The sequence below is a fragment of the Belonocnema kinseyi genome, chromosome 7 (genome assembly GCF_010883055.1).
Source record: "Belonocnema kinseyi isolate 2016_QV_RU_SX_M_011 chromosome 7, B_treatae_v1, whole genome shotgun sequence".
Classification (NCBI taxonomy): domain Eukaryota; kingdom Metazoa; phylum Arthropoda; class Insecta; order Hymenoptera; family Cynipidae; genus Belonocnema; species Belonocnema kinseyi.
The window spans coordinates 98,705,846-98,721,763 of NC_046663.1; the positions used below are offsets into that span (position 1 = coordinate 98,705,846).

The 15,918-nt window shown below is 33.8% G+C and overlaps 1 protein-coding gene across 2 annotated transcripts in view; it reads left to right on the forward strand.

Annotated features, from left to right (window-relative positions):
* The first annotated feature begins 4,921 nt into the window (after positions 1–4,921).
* LOC117177140 (esterase B1-like) overlaps positions 4,922–15,918 on the forward strand; it is a 35,543-nt gene continuing 24,546 nt past the window's right edge. The window contains exons 1-3 of one of the 2 annotated variants that reach the window (XM_033367639.1): positions 4,922–4,931; positions 5,550–5,551; positions 13,312–13,515. In XM_033367639.1, coding sequence (XP_033223530.1) covers positions 13,327–13,515 — 189 coding nt within the window. In that variant the 5' untranslated portion in view covers positions 4,922–4,931; positions 5,550–5,551; positions 13,312–13,326. Of the gene's footprint in view, positions 4,932–5,549; positions 5,552–7,743; positions 7,989–13,311; positions 13,516–15,918 lie in introns of those variants that run through there. The other variant, XM_033367638.1, reaches the window with a different exon arrangement.

The window sequence follows — 15,918 nt, forward strand, 5'->3', positions numbered from 1 at the left end:
AACATAAATGGCTGAAGTTTTGACAGGCATCATTTGAAGGATCAAGCTCGACGAAAATGGTTCACATTAGTGAATACTAATGCCATCTCTTAGAATTTTCAGATACTTATCAGACTGCCTAGTAGCTGAAGAAATAATAGTTTGATTACATACAGTCCTGCAAGTTATTTCACAGAAGCAAGAAATTCGTGTTGATAAATTAAAAATGTGTTGTCATGAAATAGCTAAATTATGTGTTGCCAAATGTCCATGGTACAAAAGGCCATCAACAGTACATAAAGTACTTTTACATGGATGTAAAAGAGAATTAACTAATGAAGATGTTATGAAATACATGTTAATTTTATCAGATCTATACAAAGGCACAAATTTTGGCGACGTCTTTATGACGTCGTTACGACATTTTTATCCCCATGTTCGGATAAAAAAAAACGTAAATAAGTTTCTTCTTCCTCACATAAAAAAGACACAACCTAGTTGCATTAGTTTTTGTAGGATTGATGTATTATGTTTTGTGGGCGTAGAATTTTTGGTGTTGGGTTTTGTGGGATTGGACTTCGAATATACAGGTCCTAGAGTTTGAAGCTTAGCATTTTATTATTTTTGATTTTGTGGGCTTAGAATAAGTGAGTTTGGGGTTTGTGAGTTGGGATTGTGTGGGCTTGGAATATGTGGGATTGGGTTTTGTGGGCTTGGTGCTTGTGAGCTTGAAAATTGTGAATTGTGGAATTAGGTTTGGTATAATTACGTTTTGTGGGATTCAGATATTTAGGTTTGGGATGTGTGATTGTGTTTGGTGGGCTTGGAGTTTGTCGGCTTGGGACATGTGAGCTCGGAAATTGTGAAATTGAGTTTTGTGGTATAGGGTTTTATAGGCTCCGAATTTTGTGAAATAAGGTTTTGTGGATTTGGGTTTTTTAGGGTCGGGATTTGTGAGCTTGGTATTTGTGGGCTTGTGATATTTAGGTTTGGGATATATGGGATTGGGTTTTGTGGGCTTCTTAAACTTGAGACAGTTATATTTTGTGAAACCTAATACGTGATTTCGTGAAAATATTATCATTCAGACCTTGATAACTTACTTTTAAGTTTTGAATATTGAAAATTGTCTGTACGATCAGCGAATTTACTATTAAAAATCACTGCTCACTTTGAAACGTGATTACTCGTTCCAAAATAGAGTAAGAATTTTATTTCAAATTCGTTACAAAGCTAATCAAATTATGCGTCAATTGGGCCGAAAGATAGATATTTTTTAACGTTTGTAGATAATATAATGCGTGAGAAGTTAAACATAGATTCAAGAATTTCTCGAATTTTGTACCTTGACTTCCACTTGTGGCATGACAGAGGAAAGTTTTAGCAAAATTTTCAAACTCATACGAATTGGTCTTTGCAATATTATATTTAATTAAGGCCAATAAAACACGAAAAATCTTAACGGGTTTTTGAGATACGAATGGAAAAGTCCAAGCGTATCTACGTCGAATTTAAGTTGCTTTAGCAGAGAGTCTGGCCGTCTGAGGTGTTCGCCGGCAAAGACTCGACGCTTGGACATTTATTGTCATATCTTGGGAAGTCGTGACTATTATTGAAGTTTAACTGGCTTAAATTGAAAATGAGATTTCGAAGATTACTTCCTGTAAATTTCAGTCTTTTTCCCTTGAGTATCCAAAGTTAACAGTGATTTTCAATAACACTTTTGCTGAACGTACCGACAATTTTCGACAGTAGTCTATATTGTTTTTTAGTTAGTGAATTGTACCTCTTTCAAGCAAATGTTATATTTGTCACGTCGAACGTAAAAAAAACACTCATCCCTTCAGTGAGGCTAACGGAACGCAATTTTTTCAACTGCGTGTGAGCCGAAACATGCGGGTATTTTTAACATTACAAAGTATTAACTTGTAATATAACAATTATAATAAATGATAGCATTTATTAATTTAAAATCGACGCTCGCTTTTTGCCACATGTGCCCTCCAGACTTCATTGTATTTTTTATTGATCTCATTACTTTAGTATCAATAGACTACTATTACATCTTTATTGGAAAATTAATCATCTTGGTTGAAAGGTAATCTTTTTAATTGAAAATTGCACCACTAGGTTGAAAATTCATGTATGGTTAGGAATTGAAATGTTATGATTTAAAGTATTTTAAATTAAATTTAATATACAGCACCCACATTGATTTTTTGCAAAAGAATTTATTCCTCTATTTTTGACAAAAATTTGCTTATTTCGTATATTTTGAAGATATTTTGCTCATTAAAGTATGTTATTGATACTATTAAAAACAATGTTTTTTGGCTTCTTCTGGTGTGTTGTTGGTTTTGAATTATATATTTTGCTTTAAATATTACCCTGAAAAATTAAACTATGTGAAGTTAGTTTAAATTACAAAAAAGAAATTAAAGACGATGGAAAGTTTCGCCGAGTAATCTTTTCTGCAGGTTAAATGATTGTACTACAGAAATAGATAAACAACATTTTTTTGGAAAATTTGTTCATTCCATGAAAACTGTTTTTTAAATTAAGTACACACTGTGTTAAAAAAATAATCTTTAAAATACTTATAATTATATCATAATAAAATCATTTTTAGAAATGCAATAAAAATAATAGTTAAAATTTAGTTCAAAATTCAAAATAATATGTTCAAAAAGATTAAAAAGTTATTTTTCATTTAAATAATGAAATAGGTACATTTAAACTGAAATTATTAAGAATTTTTTTAACCTTTTAACATTGATATTTATTCTGATCATCCTCATTTAATACCAGAGAAAATATTCATTAAACATGTTTTTATCATTCTTATCAGAAAAGGTATTACATTTGTGTAAAATTTGCCGCCCTTTCCTTTTTTTGTTGAATGTACGCGTTTTGAGACCCTCTGAAACCAAAAAAACAGGTTTTAGGTCAGTATGTCTGCATGTCTGTATATGTATCTCTACGTTTTCACGTGTGTATTTATGCATGCACACATTTATCTGTTCATGTATGATTGCGTGTCCGTATATATGTACGTTTGTCTGCATGCATGGATGCACGATCTGCATGCACGATTACATTTGGAAAAATCAATCTATCATGTTGTCCTTTGACACACTCTTTTATTGTCAAAAACTGAAGGTCAAGTTCAATAGCTAGCTTTTTTGGAATAAAGTTGAAAAGTTAGAGAATTTTCAAAAGTTTTGAGAACAGTTTTTTTAACATTTAAAAATTCTTTGTACGGAAATCCGTAGTACTCGGAAACTTGAATAATTTACCCTAAGGACTCTTTTCGATAAAAAGAAAATAAACAATAATAACATTTTTTATATGCAAAAATGTAAAAATAACAAAAACGTTGCTTTTTAAAAGACTTTCAAGATTATCATAACAACTATTGGATTTTTCTTGAAAAATTGAAAATTCAAATTTTGATTGTAAAGAATAATAATGAAAAATATAAAATTCATTTTTTGCCGTCAAACAATGCAAGATACGAAAAACGATGAATCAACAAAAATTATGCATCCAGCAAAAATCTGCAAATTTTGTATGGATAACTTTTTTATAGAAATCGTAGTGTTTGTTTTATTCGTAAGAAAACGGCATTTTATGTAAAAAATGAAATTTCTGGACAAATGACACAAACTGTGGTAAAAATAGTCAGCCAAAAGTTTTTTCCAGTTGAACATTCAACTACTTGATTGAAAGCTGAACTTCTTCCTTGAAAATTAATTTTTTTGTTTGTTGAATATTCGTCATTTTAGTCTGAAAATTATGCATCCAAAAAAGATCTAAAAATTTGTTATGGATCACTTTTTTTATAGAACTCGTAGTTTTTCTTCTATTCCTAAAAAAACAGCATTTTATTGAAAAATGAAATTTATGGACAAACGACACAAGTTGCGGCAAAAATAGTCAGACAAAAGTTGTTTATCCTAAAAAGAGCTACAAATTTGTCATGAATCATTTTTGGATGAAACGTGTAGTTTTAGTTTAATTCGTAAAAAAAAATTAAAAATAAATAAATTACATTTTTGTACAAACGACACAAAGTGTGAAGAAAAACTAATATACTGTAACGTCCAAGAGATATTCAAGGATTTTTTGACCAAACACCCTCTTTATTTTTATTATAACTTGCGACAAGAGGGGCGATTTCCATTTCATCGCGGTGTACCTGATCGTCTGCTTCTCTCCACTCGACTTCTCCTCACGTCCCTGACTGAGCGAGATTGCAATGTCAGGCTTTGCCAGCGGGGGGCCCCTTTGTCCTGATGAGGCATAAAATACCATGCATAAAAATGTTATAGTTTTGCAATCAGCAAATTCAAAATATCATATTCGGAATCTGTGTTTTTTGCAATTCCAACGATATGTTACTTGCAATTAAAATATTGAAATTAGACTAAGTTATGGCAGATATTAGTGTGTTTTGACCCTGACTAGATAGCATTATGGAATTTTCCATAGAATAGTTGAAAATGCATCAGTTTATTTGGTTGAAAACTCGCCTGTTGACAATTTAATAGAATATAAGGATTTTCACCCAACTGCCTAGAAGAATATTATACTTGAAACCAAATACTTATATTTTCCATGTTATAATCTAATATAATAAGTATATTTATTTCAATTCTATTCCCTGGAAAGTGAAGTTTAATTTGCTTTTAATAAATTGCCCTTGTGCTTAATACACTAGTGTGGTCCTTATTTTGCAAAATCCTTTTTTTCACCCCGTAGTTCCCTTCGATTGTCCAAGAATCGACCATTATTTTTAATATTATAAAATTAATGCTTATGTCTAAATCTGTATGTATATAATAAATAACTTATATTGTGTACTGTTTTGTTAAGGATTCGTCTTTCTGGTTTAAAAATTCAAGTACTTGGTTTCAAGTATAATATTCTTCTAGGTAGCTGGGTGAAAATCCGTATATTCTATTAAATTGTCGACAGACGAATTTTCAACCAAATAAACTGATGCATTTTCAACTATACTACGGAAAATTCCATAATGCTATCTAATATCGCCTCAAAAAATCAAGACACCCCACTTTAGAAGGCAATAACTTCGCAGAAAAAATGTGAGGAGGTTCGAATAAGAACCACAAAAATCCGCTAGGTTTTCTGAATAAAATGGTATTTCTGCAATTAGCGTAAAAAAATTTCGTTTTGAGCTGATCAGCAAAATACAAGTAAAAATGCTGTCACGAGGCCCATTGTTGAGACACCTTAACTTTCACATGATCCCAGGGCTAAGAATATGTTCGAAAAAATTTGAAAAAATCTGGAGTGGACTACAACATGTTTAGAATCCAGTAGAGACCTTAAAATTTAAAAATATTTAAAAATGTCAGTTTTGCAAGGATTTTTGTTGAATATTTTTATTTAGGGATTCACTGGAGCTATCGCGCTGTTTAATGGCTTGAAATGTGTCGTAATATACCCTGATTCCTAGCTCGACCACAAAACTGAATAAAAATTAGAATTTCGCGATTAAAGTTGCTCAGAATAATTCGGAGTTTAATGAGGCGAGGCGCGTGGCACAGTAGTAGAAAAAAGTATAGAAAAAAAAAGGTCGCTCATATTTCGCAGCGGCAGACAGCCGTTTTCTTCAGATTTTCCCACAGTTGCTTCTTGCTCAGCAGGGCCGTCTCAATTTCATCGCAATTTCATGTGCGTATTTTTAAAAATATTATTCGTTATAAGATAATGTTGCACCATATGTAGCTTTATACAAATATTTTTCCATTCAGCCGAAAAGAAAGTGTGGACTTTCTTGGAAACTGAAAATAGTGGACTTCATACTTTTAACCCTATCCCCTTGTTTTACTATTTTTAAAATATTTTCTCTTTGTCTCGCCATTTTTAAGAAATTTGTACTCTTTCCCTTATTGTTTCGCCTAAATGAGAATTGAATTAATACAGATACCAGTACGCATTTCAGTAGCGAATTAACAGCCTAATAATTACAAAATTATATTATAATATCGAAATAAGTGTACTGTATTAAATAAACAAAATACAAGATAATTCGTGTTCAAGCTTGATACTATATTATGATATCAAAATTTTATATCAGGAGAGAAGGACGCAGCCCACCTCAAAGCTTTGAGACGGCCCTACTGAGCAAGAAGCAACTGTGGGAAAAAGCTGAAGAAAACGGCTGTCTGCCGCTGCGAAATATGAGTGACCTTTTTTTTTCTATACTTTTTTTTACTACTGTGCCACGCGCCTCGCCTCATTAAACTCCGAATTATTCTGAGCGCCTTTAATCGCGAAATTCTAATTTGTATTCAGTTTTGTGGTCGAAATAGGAATCAGGGTATATTACTACACATTTTAAGCCATTAAACAGCGCGATAGCTCCATTCAACCCCTAAATAAAAACATTCAACAAAAATCCTTGCAAAACTGACATTTTTAAATATTTTTAAATTTTAAGGTCTCTACTGGATTCTAAACATGTTGTAGCCCACTCCAGATTTTTTTCAAATTTTTCCCAACATACTCTTAGCCCTGGGATCATGTGAAAGTTAAGGTATCTCAACAATGGGCCTCGTGGCAGCATTTTTACTTGTATTTTGCTAATTAGCTCAAAACGAAATTTTTTTACGCAAATTACAGAAACACAATTTTATTCAGAAAACTTAGCAGATTCTTGTGGTTCTTATTCGAACCTCCTCACATTTTGTCTGCGAAGTTATTGCCTTCTAAAGTGGGGGGTCTTGATTTTTTGAGGCGATATTAGTCAGGGTCAAAACAAACTAATATCTGCCATAACTTAGTGTAATTTCAATATTTTAATTGCAAGTTACATATCGTTGGGATCGTAAAAAACACAGATTCCGAATATGATATTTTGAATTTTCTGATTGCAAAACTATAACATTTTTATGCATGGCATTTTATGCCTCATTAGGACAAAGGGGGCCCCCGCTGGCAAAGCCCGGCATAGCAATCTCGCTCAGTCAGGAACGTGAGGAGAAGTCGAGTGGAGAGAGTAAGACGAGCAGGTACACCGCGATGAAATGGATACTGCCCGAGAAGAGAATGGAGGTATTTGTTCTCAGGTCTACCTTAAATACTTAGTTTAATGATTTACGCATTTCATTTTAAGTTTATCAGCTACATCTGTTTCTACAGTCATAATTTAGAATTTAGATTAGTTTTGTCCTTCCATAATTCCAGGGGTGATAGGCAGGTTGAAAAGAAATCCTGTCGACCAGTTTTAATTCCTACCTGGAAACAAGACCCTAGCCTAAACCTTTTGAGATAACTATCTTGTTTTAGAGTCTCTAGGACTCTAGCATTCTTAATTTGAAAATGTTTACAGAAGAGGTTCGAACGATCAAGCAACATCTGCAGCAAAATATGTTTTCCAGATTGAAAATTGGCAGTCCCTTGAGACGGTCTCGGTCGTAACCAAGCACTAATCCGGGCTGTCGTTTATTATGGCTATAAAGGGATTGAAGCAAGCTGCAAACCTGGGCCAACTAATATTTTAAATCTTGGAAGTAACCAACGGTGACTTCACCACACTGTACTCCCCACCAGACCTGGTGGGGTCCCGTTTGAACCTCGGACTTCAATTTTCAAAAGATCCCTAACCCGGCGTCTTGTGTCTTGCCCTTTACCCTTGTTGAGAGTGGAGATGCAGAAGCAGCCCCCGCAAGCAGGAGGGCTTCCTCCAAAATCAGTTTATCTTTTCTTTTCGACCTGACTGGACAGTTGGGCATCGAGTAGATTTCCGGGGTTCGGTTCGCTTTGAATCTTCTGGGACATGAATGAACAAAGCCGCGTTTATTCCGCGGGACGCTAAATACGATCTCGAGGCTCTTCCTGTGAAGACGAAAGCTAGTATTTTGCCCCAGCACCGTCTCGGTAGTTTAAGTGAATCCTAAATTTCATTAAATTTCGCGCTCATCCATCTGGCTTCCTTCGTTAACCTGGTCTTCATACCTGGGCTGTGGACTTAAACCGTTTCTGTAAGTTTCATTATAATTAACGGTGGCGATTACTTTGCTGATATTCATTTGACAAATTTTGAATACAGACTATACTACTACCTAGAATAAATTGATTATATTTCATTTCATCTCCTCGCTTCTATTCTCAGCTTAGATTTTAAAACATTTTTAAAAAATAAGGTGCGACGACAGATCAATATTGACTCTCTAGAGTTTCTCAGATGTTCTAGATACTTGAGCAAAATAAATAAATGTTTTTTTATTTTGCTCTTGTTCTTTACAATTAAATAGCCCTAGTAATACAGCCTTCTTTTTGACACACAAAACAATATCATACAATGATATTATAATAATGAGATATAATTCAATTCCAAAATATATTAAATCTCCTAAATGATTGATGCCTGACCAGGGGGACAGACCCGAGGATATAATAGTTTACAAGTACGTAGGTGATATACGTGTCACAAGTTTCGTCGATAAATGATCGGAAATGTAGAACAGCCACTTATCCTGTGGGCTACATGGAATAAACTATTCATGGACATAGGAAACACGGGACTACTATCGGCGAGAAAATTCGAGTCCTCTGACTTTGACGTTGAATAAGTATGCGAAGAAAAAATGGTAGGTTAATGAAAGAGATATAATTTTAAAGGTGCAAATGTTGTACGTTAATGAGCGGAAAAGTAATATTCCAAAAAATTATTTGTAGCTTACAGATCTGAAAATCTGATGAAAAGTAAGGAAATTTGATAGCTTTTAAAAACAGTGAACTTTGAAGCATAGTTTTTGATAAATAAAATAATATGAAAAATCTGAAAAAATCATGGTGATACATTAAACATTTCTGAATAGATTGGCGTCGAAAAATTTGCAAAATATAAATAATTGTTCGTTTTTTGTGAATAAACATGCGAGCGCACTATCTTCAGTTCTAATGAAGATACTGTAGTGATTTAAATTGTGTAGTGATTGAAATATCGCAATTTGAACGAAGACAAAAAGAAGCACATACTTTCTTCCAATTGTAAATTATTACAGATAATTCAACTAACTCCTTCCAATTTAAATCACTTCATTATCTTCATTAGAACTGAAGATAGTGCGCTCGCATATTTATTCACAAAAAAAGAACAATTATTTATATTTTGCAAATTTTTCGACGGCAATCTGTTCAGAAATGTTTAATGTACCACCATGATTTTTTTCAGATTTTTCCTATTATTTTTTTTTATAAAAAACTATGCTTCAAAGTTCACTGTTTTCAAAAGCTATCAAATTTCCTTACTTTTTATCAGATTTTCAGATCTGTAAGCTACAAATAATTTTTTGGAATATTACTTTTCGGCTCATTAACGTACAACATTTGCACCTTCAAAATGATACCTTTTTCATTAAGCTACCATTTCTTCTTCACATACTTATTCAACGTCAAAGCCAGAGGACTCGAATTTTCTTTCCGATAGTAGGCATGCCATCCTAACTTTGGCGAGCGGGGTTGAATCCACAGGAGGAGCATTTTTGCCGACAAACTGTGCATGAAAATATAAACATGCGGGCTCTGCCATGTTTTTCGCGGGACATCAAAAGGTGCTGGACCTCCCCCCTCATTGTGTCACCCCCGCAATTGCATGTCTAGTCCCTTGTTTCCTATGTCCATGATTAAATATTATTATTCTTAATTCGGTCGGTATGCAGGTTTCTTGTATTGGTACGGTAGAAACATGACATGAAGTCCATTTCTAGTAGAAGTGAACGAATAAGAGGCTTTATTACAACTAACTCTATTTTTATTCAAAATAACTTATTCTTCTTGCTGGATATCTTTAAAGGTAATTTTCCCAGTACATACAATACCAAGAAATCAAAGCATCATATTTTCCTGTCTTTAAATGTTTTGATTTTCATAAAAAGCTGTAATCGGCTTTGCCCCTCACCAGAGGGCAAAGCTGATTTAAATGACTAAATCATTGTTTTGTTCATGTTATGAATACTCATAGAAATATGATATGCAATAATGTAGAACTTGAAATGATAAAAAAGTGCATCAATTCCACATCTTCTTAACTTTAAAAATATTATTGGCTGTTAACTGGGCGGCGCTACCCCGCCCCAACTCTACAAATGGTCTTAAACATGAAATCAATTTTCAGATTTTAATTTATTTTTGGATTTGGTTGTTTGCCCTCTCAGAAAACATTCTCAACCTGTCGGGTGAACCATTTCTAGTTTAAAAATTGCATTAAGTTCTCTTATGAACCATAGCCGAATACGCGCAGGCTATGCTTGACATTATTTCTAAAATATCCGAACCTCTTACCTTGCAATCGGCTTATGCGATCGTGCCTTTCTTTGATGGTACCCCATCCGAGTGGCGCGGTTTCATCCAGAAGGATGAAAATGCTCACCTTCTCGCTGTCGGAATCGCGGAAACTCACTTCCTTCAGGGCAGAATCGGTCAACTACGTGGCAAAAAATGGACCCGTGTTTCAGCGCCATCTCTGTCGGGCAGAGAAACTAAGCAGCATCCATGGGTTAGTGCACGTTAGGGTGGCCCAAAAAATCATATTTGAGAAATTTTAACGGGCTTATTGGCCAAATCGTTCTCGCACACAAATAAATGTATGCCTATTTTTTTATTTTTAAAACAAAATATTTTTAGAACTCGCTCTGAGGCTTCAAAGTTTCCTGATTTGAAGTAAAGAAATCCTTACACCAGTTATCGGTTTAACCCAGAGAGCAGCTATAGATTTATTAACTGATTATTACTCGACCATTCAACTCATTGTCAGTCACCGCAGCTTGGGATGACAGCAAATACGGTGTACAATGAGCGGACCGACCGAGGGTCAACTTTCTTTGTAGCCGTCCACCTGCAGTCCCTTCAGCCGGTGTTCAACTTAAATGCATCATTTTTCATAAGCTTTTCTTACGCTTTACTCAATTTAAATTATACTTTTAATATTTTTTTTTTAGAAATCTATTCTTAATAGTCTAAAGAATGTCTCTTCAAAATTTCAAGTTACACAAGTATATCTGAGGGTCACAATGAGTCTCCAAAAATTCCCATTTTATGCCATTTTTGATATGCCTAAAACTTTAGCATAATATTTCTGAGATTTAAAATGGCGATAAATGCAATGTTCATTGATAAGTGAACAAGTATATTAAATATCAAATAAATTGGCTTATAATTTCCTGTCCAAAATCAAAGAAATAAAAATTGGAAAGATTTTACATGCTAAACTCCATAAGATATAAAAATGGCCAGAGCGAGTTTTAAAAATATTTTTTTTTCGAAAATAAAAAATAGGCATACATTTATTTGGCTACTAGAACAGTTTGGCCAACAAGCCCGTTAAAATTTCTCAAATGTGATTTTTTTGGCCACCCTAGTGCACGTGTACATGCAAATGCTGCAATTTTGTGCGCCAGTATCAGAAATGGTATTTTATTATTTTAATAAATACGGCTGGCTGAAATATAATTGGGTAGCTTAGTAAAGCTTTATAATAAAAAGGACACGTTTCCGGTTTAAATCGTGTGAAAAATTACGAATCTTGCTACGTTTCGTGAACATTGCAGTTCAGTTCTCCAGGGCTAACCTGTAGCAGTGAGTCTGATAAGTAAGTGCAGCTAAGTCCTGAATAAGTGAACTGCAATGTTCACGAAGCGTCGGCAAGATTCGCAGTTTTGCACACATCTGACACCAGAATCGCCTCCTTTTTATTATAATGAATCTTCGTCAAAGCTATAAATCAATTTGTATAGCTTTGTTTCCCGTTCTTTCAACTGACTGCAATCCTACTGTACTGAACAGCATGACGGCAATGTATGTGACCACTGCTCCCTCTGCACCCCGCAACACGATTTCAAAACTGAACTAACGCCATCCGTGTCGGGTTGTGAACTTTTTCTGTATCCTTCACAGCCTCTTGTTCCGCACGCCTTAGGTCGTGATGGGTCCATTTTTTCCTATGGGAATTGACCTACCCTGCCTCAGGGACTTACAATACAAAAGTTTTTTAGCCAAAAAGGACCAAGAAGTTGTTCAATAGTACTTTTTAGATGGGGCAAAACATTTGATATAAAAGTTTTGAATATGATACAGAAAAGTTAACATTTTGGATCAAATCGAGTGTGAAACACAAGACACGTGATTCGAATTTGATCGTTAAAGCTGAAGGAGCTTTAACAAGAGAGAATTCAGAATCACCTAATTACGTTTGTCTATGCTTTGATCTTTAATTTTTAAAATTTTGTGCACAATTTTAGGGAAAATATAAAGATCAGAGCACTTAGCGCAAAGTCAATACATAGTCGAGTGCGAAGCGCAAAATAAATACATTATCGAGCGAAAAGCGCCAGAACTAACAGTTGCGCGCCTTAAGCGCGATCAAAACTTTCAAACGCAGCGAGCCGCCCGCGATCGAATTTTTAGAAAAAATATCTTTCATACTGTGATATCGTGATCAGTATCGTTTTTATTCTCATTCAGCCACCTCACATTTCGGTAGAATATACAATAACGATACATTGTAAAAGAAAACTTATTATTTTTAATTCGTAATGTAAAAATCAAATTACAAATAAAAAATTATGGCTTTGAATATTTAATGCATGATATTGTTTTTCGTACCAAGCGATTTCAGCAAACGGTTTTGTATATGCATTTGTGTATGCATGCGTGGGTGCATGTGTATGTATGTTTGTATGCATGCATATGTTTGTATGTATGCATGTGTTTGCATGGATGTGTGTGTATTAATACACTTTTGTATGCAAGGAATTAACAAAAAATTCAATGCATGTATTAATCAATTTAATAATATTTCAGAAATATATTAGTCACCTTATGAAAAAACAATTGATTGTACGTATCTTCTCAAATACTTATTCAGATAAAAAAATTGTACTGATTCCTTATTTAAAGACAAATTTCTCCGTTTATTCTCATAGTCTTTCAGCAGAAAAAATAAATAAATTCAGAGCTGAAAAAATTGGAAATTTAGTATGCGAATGTGACTTCCACTGTTGATTATCCTAAATAGTAAAAGTTCGCGTTTTGTTAAAACCAGTTTAGTTTGTAAATCATCGCGTGCAAAAACGCATTTCGAGAGGAGATTTCCATTTCCGCAGTCAGACGGTGAACTTTAGATTAAAATAGTGCACATTTAAAAAAAGTTACTTGTGCTAAAATGAAAGAAAATTGAAACTAAAAATGTTTTATATAAGTTTCGAATGGTTCCATCAATTTATTTTACAGAAAGTTAACTTGCCTTTGAAAATTAATAAATAGTATAAGAGAACTATCGTTGAGATAATCTTACTTTTTCAGAATAGAGAATAAAAAATGATCCTATCTGGTCATATTTTAGTACTTTTTTTTGGATTGGTGAAATGTCAATCGACGGATATTGTTCAAACGACCAACGGACCTGTCCAAGGAGAAATTTTGAAGACCGTTGTCCAATCGGTTGAGTACTCATCTTTTAAAGGAATCCCTTATGGGGAAGCGCCAACTGGATACAACAGATTTAAGGTATTGTCTTTACTTTTTATCTACAGTGAAACTCTTCTATAGCACCGATTTTGGGGATGACGGTGGGTGGAAATTAATTCATTACAGCCTGCTCCGCTTTTGTTTGTTCACGGTTGACTACTTGCCTGAGTGACAACCACAGCCCCCGCGCAGCTCCTGTTACACCTACCTGTGGCGCGGCGTTGATTCTCGGAAGGGCTATAAAAGAGAGGGCTATTAAAGGAAGGGCTATTAAAGGGTTTGACTGTATTGAGCAATTGGGTCATTCAAAAACTACGTCACACTCCCCACTATTTCCTCTATTCCCCTCTTTCCCCTTTTAAAAAATTCATTAATAGAACCCAATAAGAAATTATAGTCTCTCTTGTTAAAAGTTCATTCTTTTTAATTCAAATATCTACTACTATATTTTTGGTTTAGAATTAATCTCCCTTGTTTAAACTTCTTTAATGTTCTACTTTTTGGTGGAAGAGTTAACTAGGTCATTGAAAACTCGCCTTTTTGAAAATTGAAAATTAATTTTCTAAGCTGACAATTTAACTCCTCAATTTTTTTCTAACATATAATTTTTTCAATTAGCTGAAATTGTTGATTTTTTTCTTTTCATTTGGTTGAAAATTGCTTAAAAATTTACTTGCTTGAAAATTGAACTGCAAGTAGGAGTAAATAAAGTTGCGCAGGGTGTGCGGCGGTCGCTCAGTCGTGACCGAACAAAAGCATAGCTGTCCTTTTCACGTCAGTTTTTAAAATCTGCTAATTCATTGTTTGAAAGTAAAACGTTATATATATATATATATTCTACAAACATTTTTAATTAAAATTTTACTAAGATAAATGTAACTACTTATTATAGACTTATTATATATCATTTTTTAAGAAAGACTATTGTTTAGTTAGAGTATTTTAAAATGAAAACATATCTTACACATATTTTTCCAAAATTGAACGGAAAATTTAAAGTATTCAACGTTAAAATGATGCAATACTTAATCCTAACCTTTATTGTGACTAATACTACAAATTGTAAATAGAAAAACGATTTAATTGTATTCCAGAAATAAATATAGCAATTTTTCAACCTTCCCATGTACATTCAGTAGAAGTTAAACTCTGCAGTACGAAATCTCCGAAATACTAGACTGGTCCACTACAATTACTTCGTGACACTAAATTTCATATACGTTGGGGTGGAGTTCCTCAAGGGAGAGTTGTCTCACCACTTACTCCGCTTCTGATTGCTGCCGCGAAAGCTGAATCAGATGTTTTGAAATTGGCGCGACTTTCAAGTCAAATTTAATGTTCAGGCACTGAACTATTAAAAATTCTATAAAAATACTATTATTTCAGACTGTTTGATAAAGGCTGTAACATCTAATAGATAGTAAGCATAATAACAATAATAATTACTTAGATTTGTTAATTGAAAATTATTAAAATGTAGAAAAAATTTTTTTAATTACATGAATTTTTACAATATTAATTAATGAATTGGCTAAATCAAATTTTATACTACAATTTTTCAATTTTTATAAACAAAAATTAAAATGAGACAAAACATGGGGAAAAATTTCTAATTGTATTGTTTGTAAAGCAAAGTAAAGAAACTGAATTCTGAGGTTATGGCCTTTTCTTCAACACCTTTTGATTACATTATTTTGAATAAAAATAATGTAATTCAATCATAGAGAAGAGCAAAATGAAGATCACATCAAAGTTATATTGTTTAAAACAGACTTGAGAAATCAGAAATAGAAGAAGTATCTTTATGAGGTTAAAACCCCTTTTTTACAATAGGTGTGTGTAATGTTGCCAAGCACGGTGACAGGAAATTATCTTTCAAATTTTATAACTCGCATTAAGAAATAATTTAGATTCATTTTCCTGTATCATCAATTTTAAGTGGAATTTTATGGGTATTCTTCGTTTCGATCCTTTTCTAAAAATTCAATGCGTCCAGAAAAAGGGTTGAGTCAAGTTTAACTTCGTTGTGATATATTAGGGTGGAGTTTACAGAAATAGGGGATAGTGCGATTGCACCGTGCATTTGCATTGACTTGCTTACATGTCGCCGGGAGCGGGTGCTAATCTGAAAAATTGCACTCGCTTCCAGCGAAATCGCGGTAAAATTTCAGCCACAACCACGTCTCACGACCGTGAGATAGGTGGTTACAGTCTGTAAAGGAATCACTACGACGATCCAGCAAAAGCCTCGTGCACCCTAAGAACACGGAGCGACCCAAGGACAACCGCCTTCTGCATTTTCCCGCAAGTGTTCTAGCATATTGTTGAGACGCAGGGATTCTTTTTAGGCCATTAGCAAGTGAAAGCTTGGCACCTCCAAGAGCGCCGATGATAAGGACGATCAATTTAACAGAATATTCCGGGTACAATCGTTGCAACTCA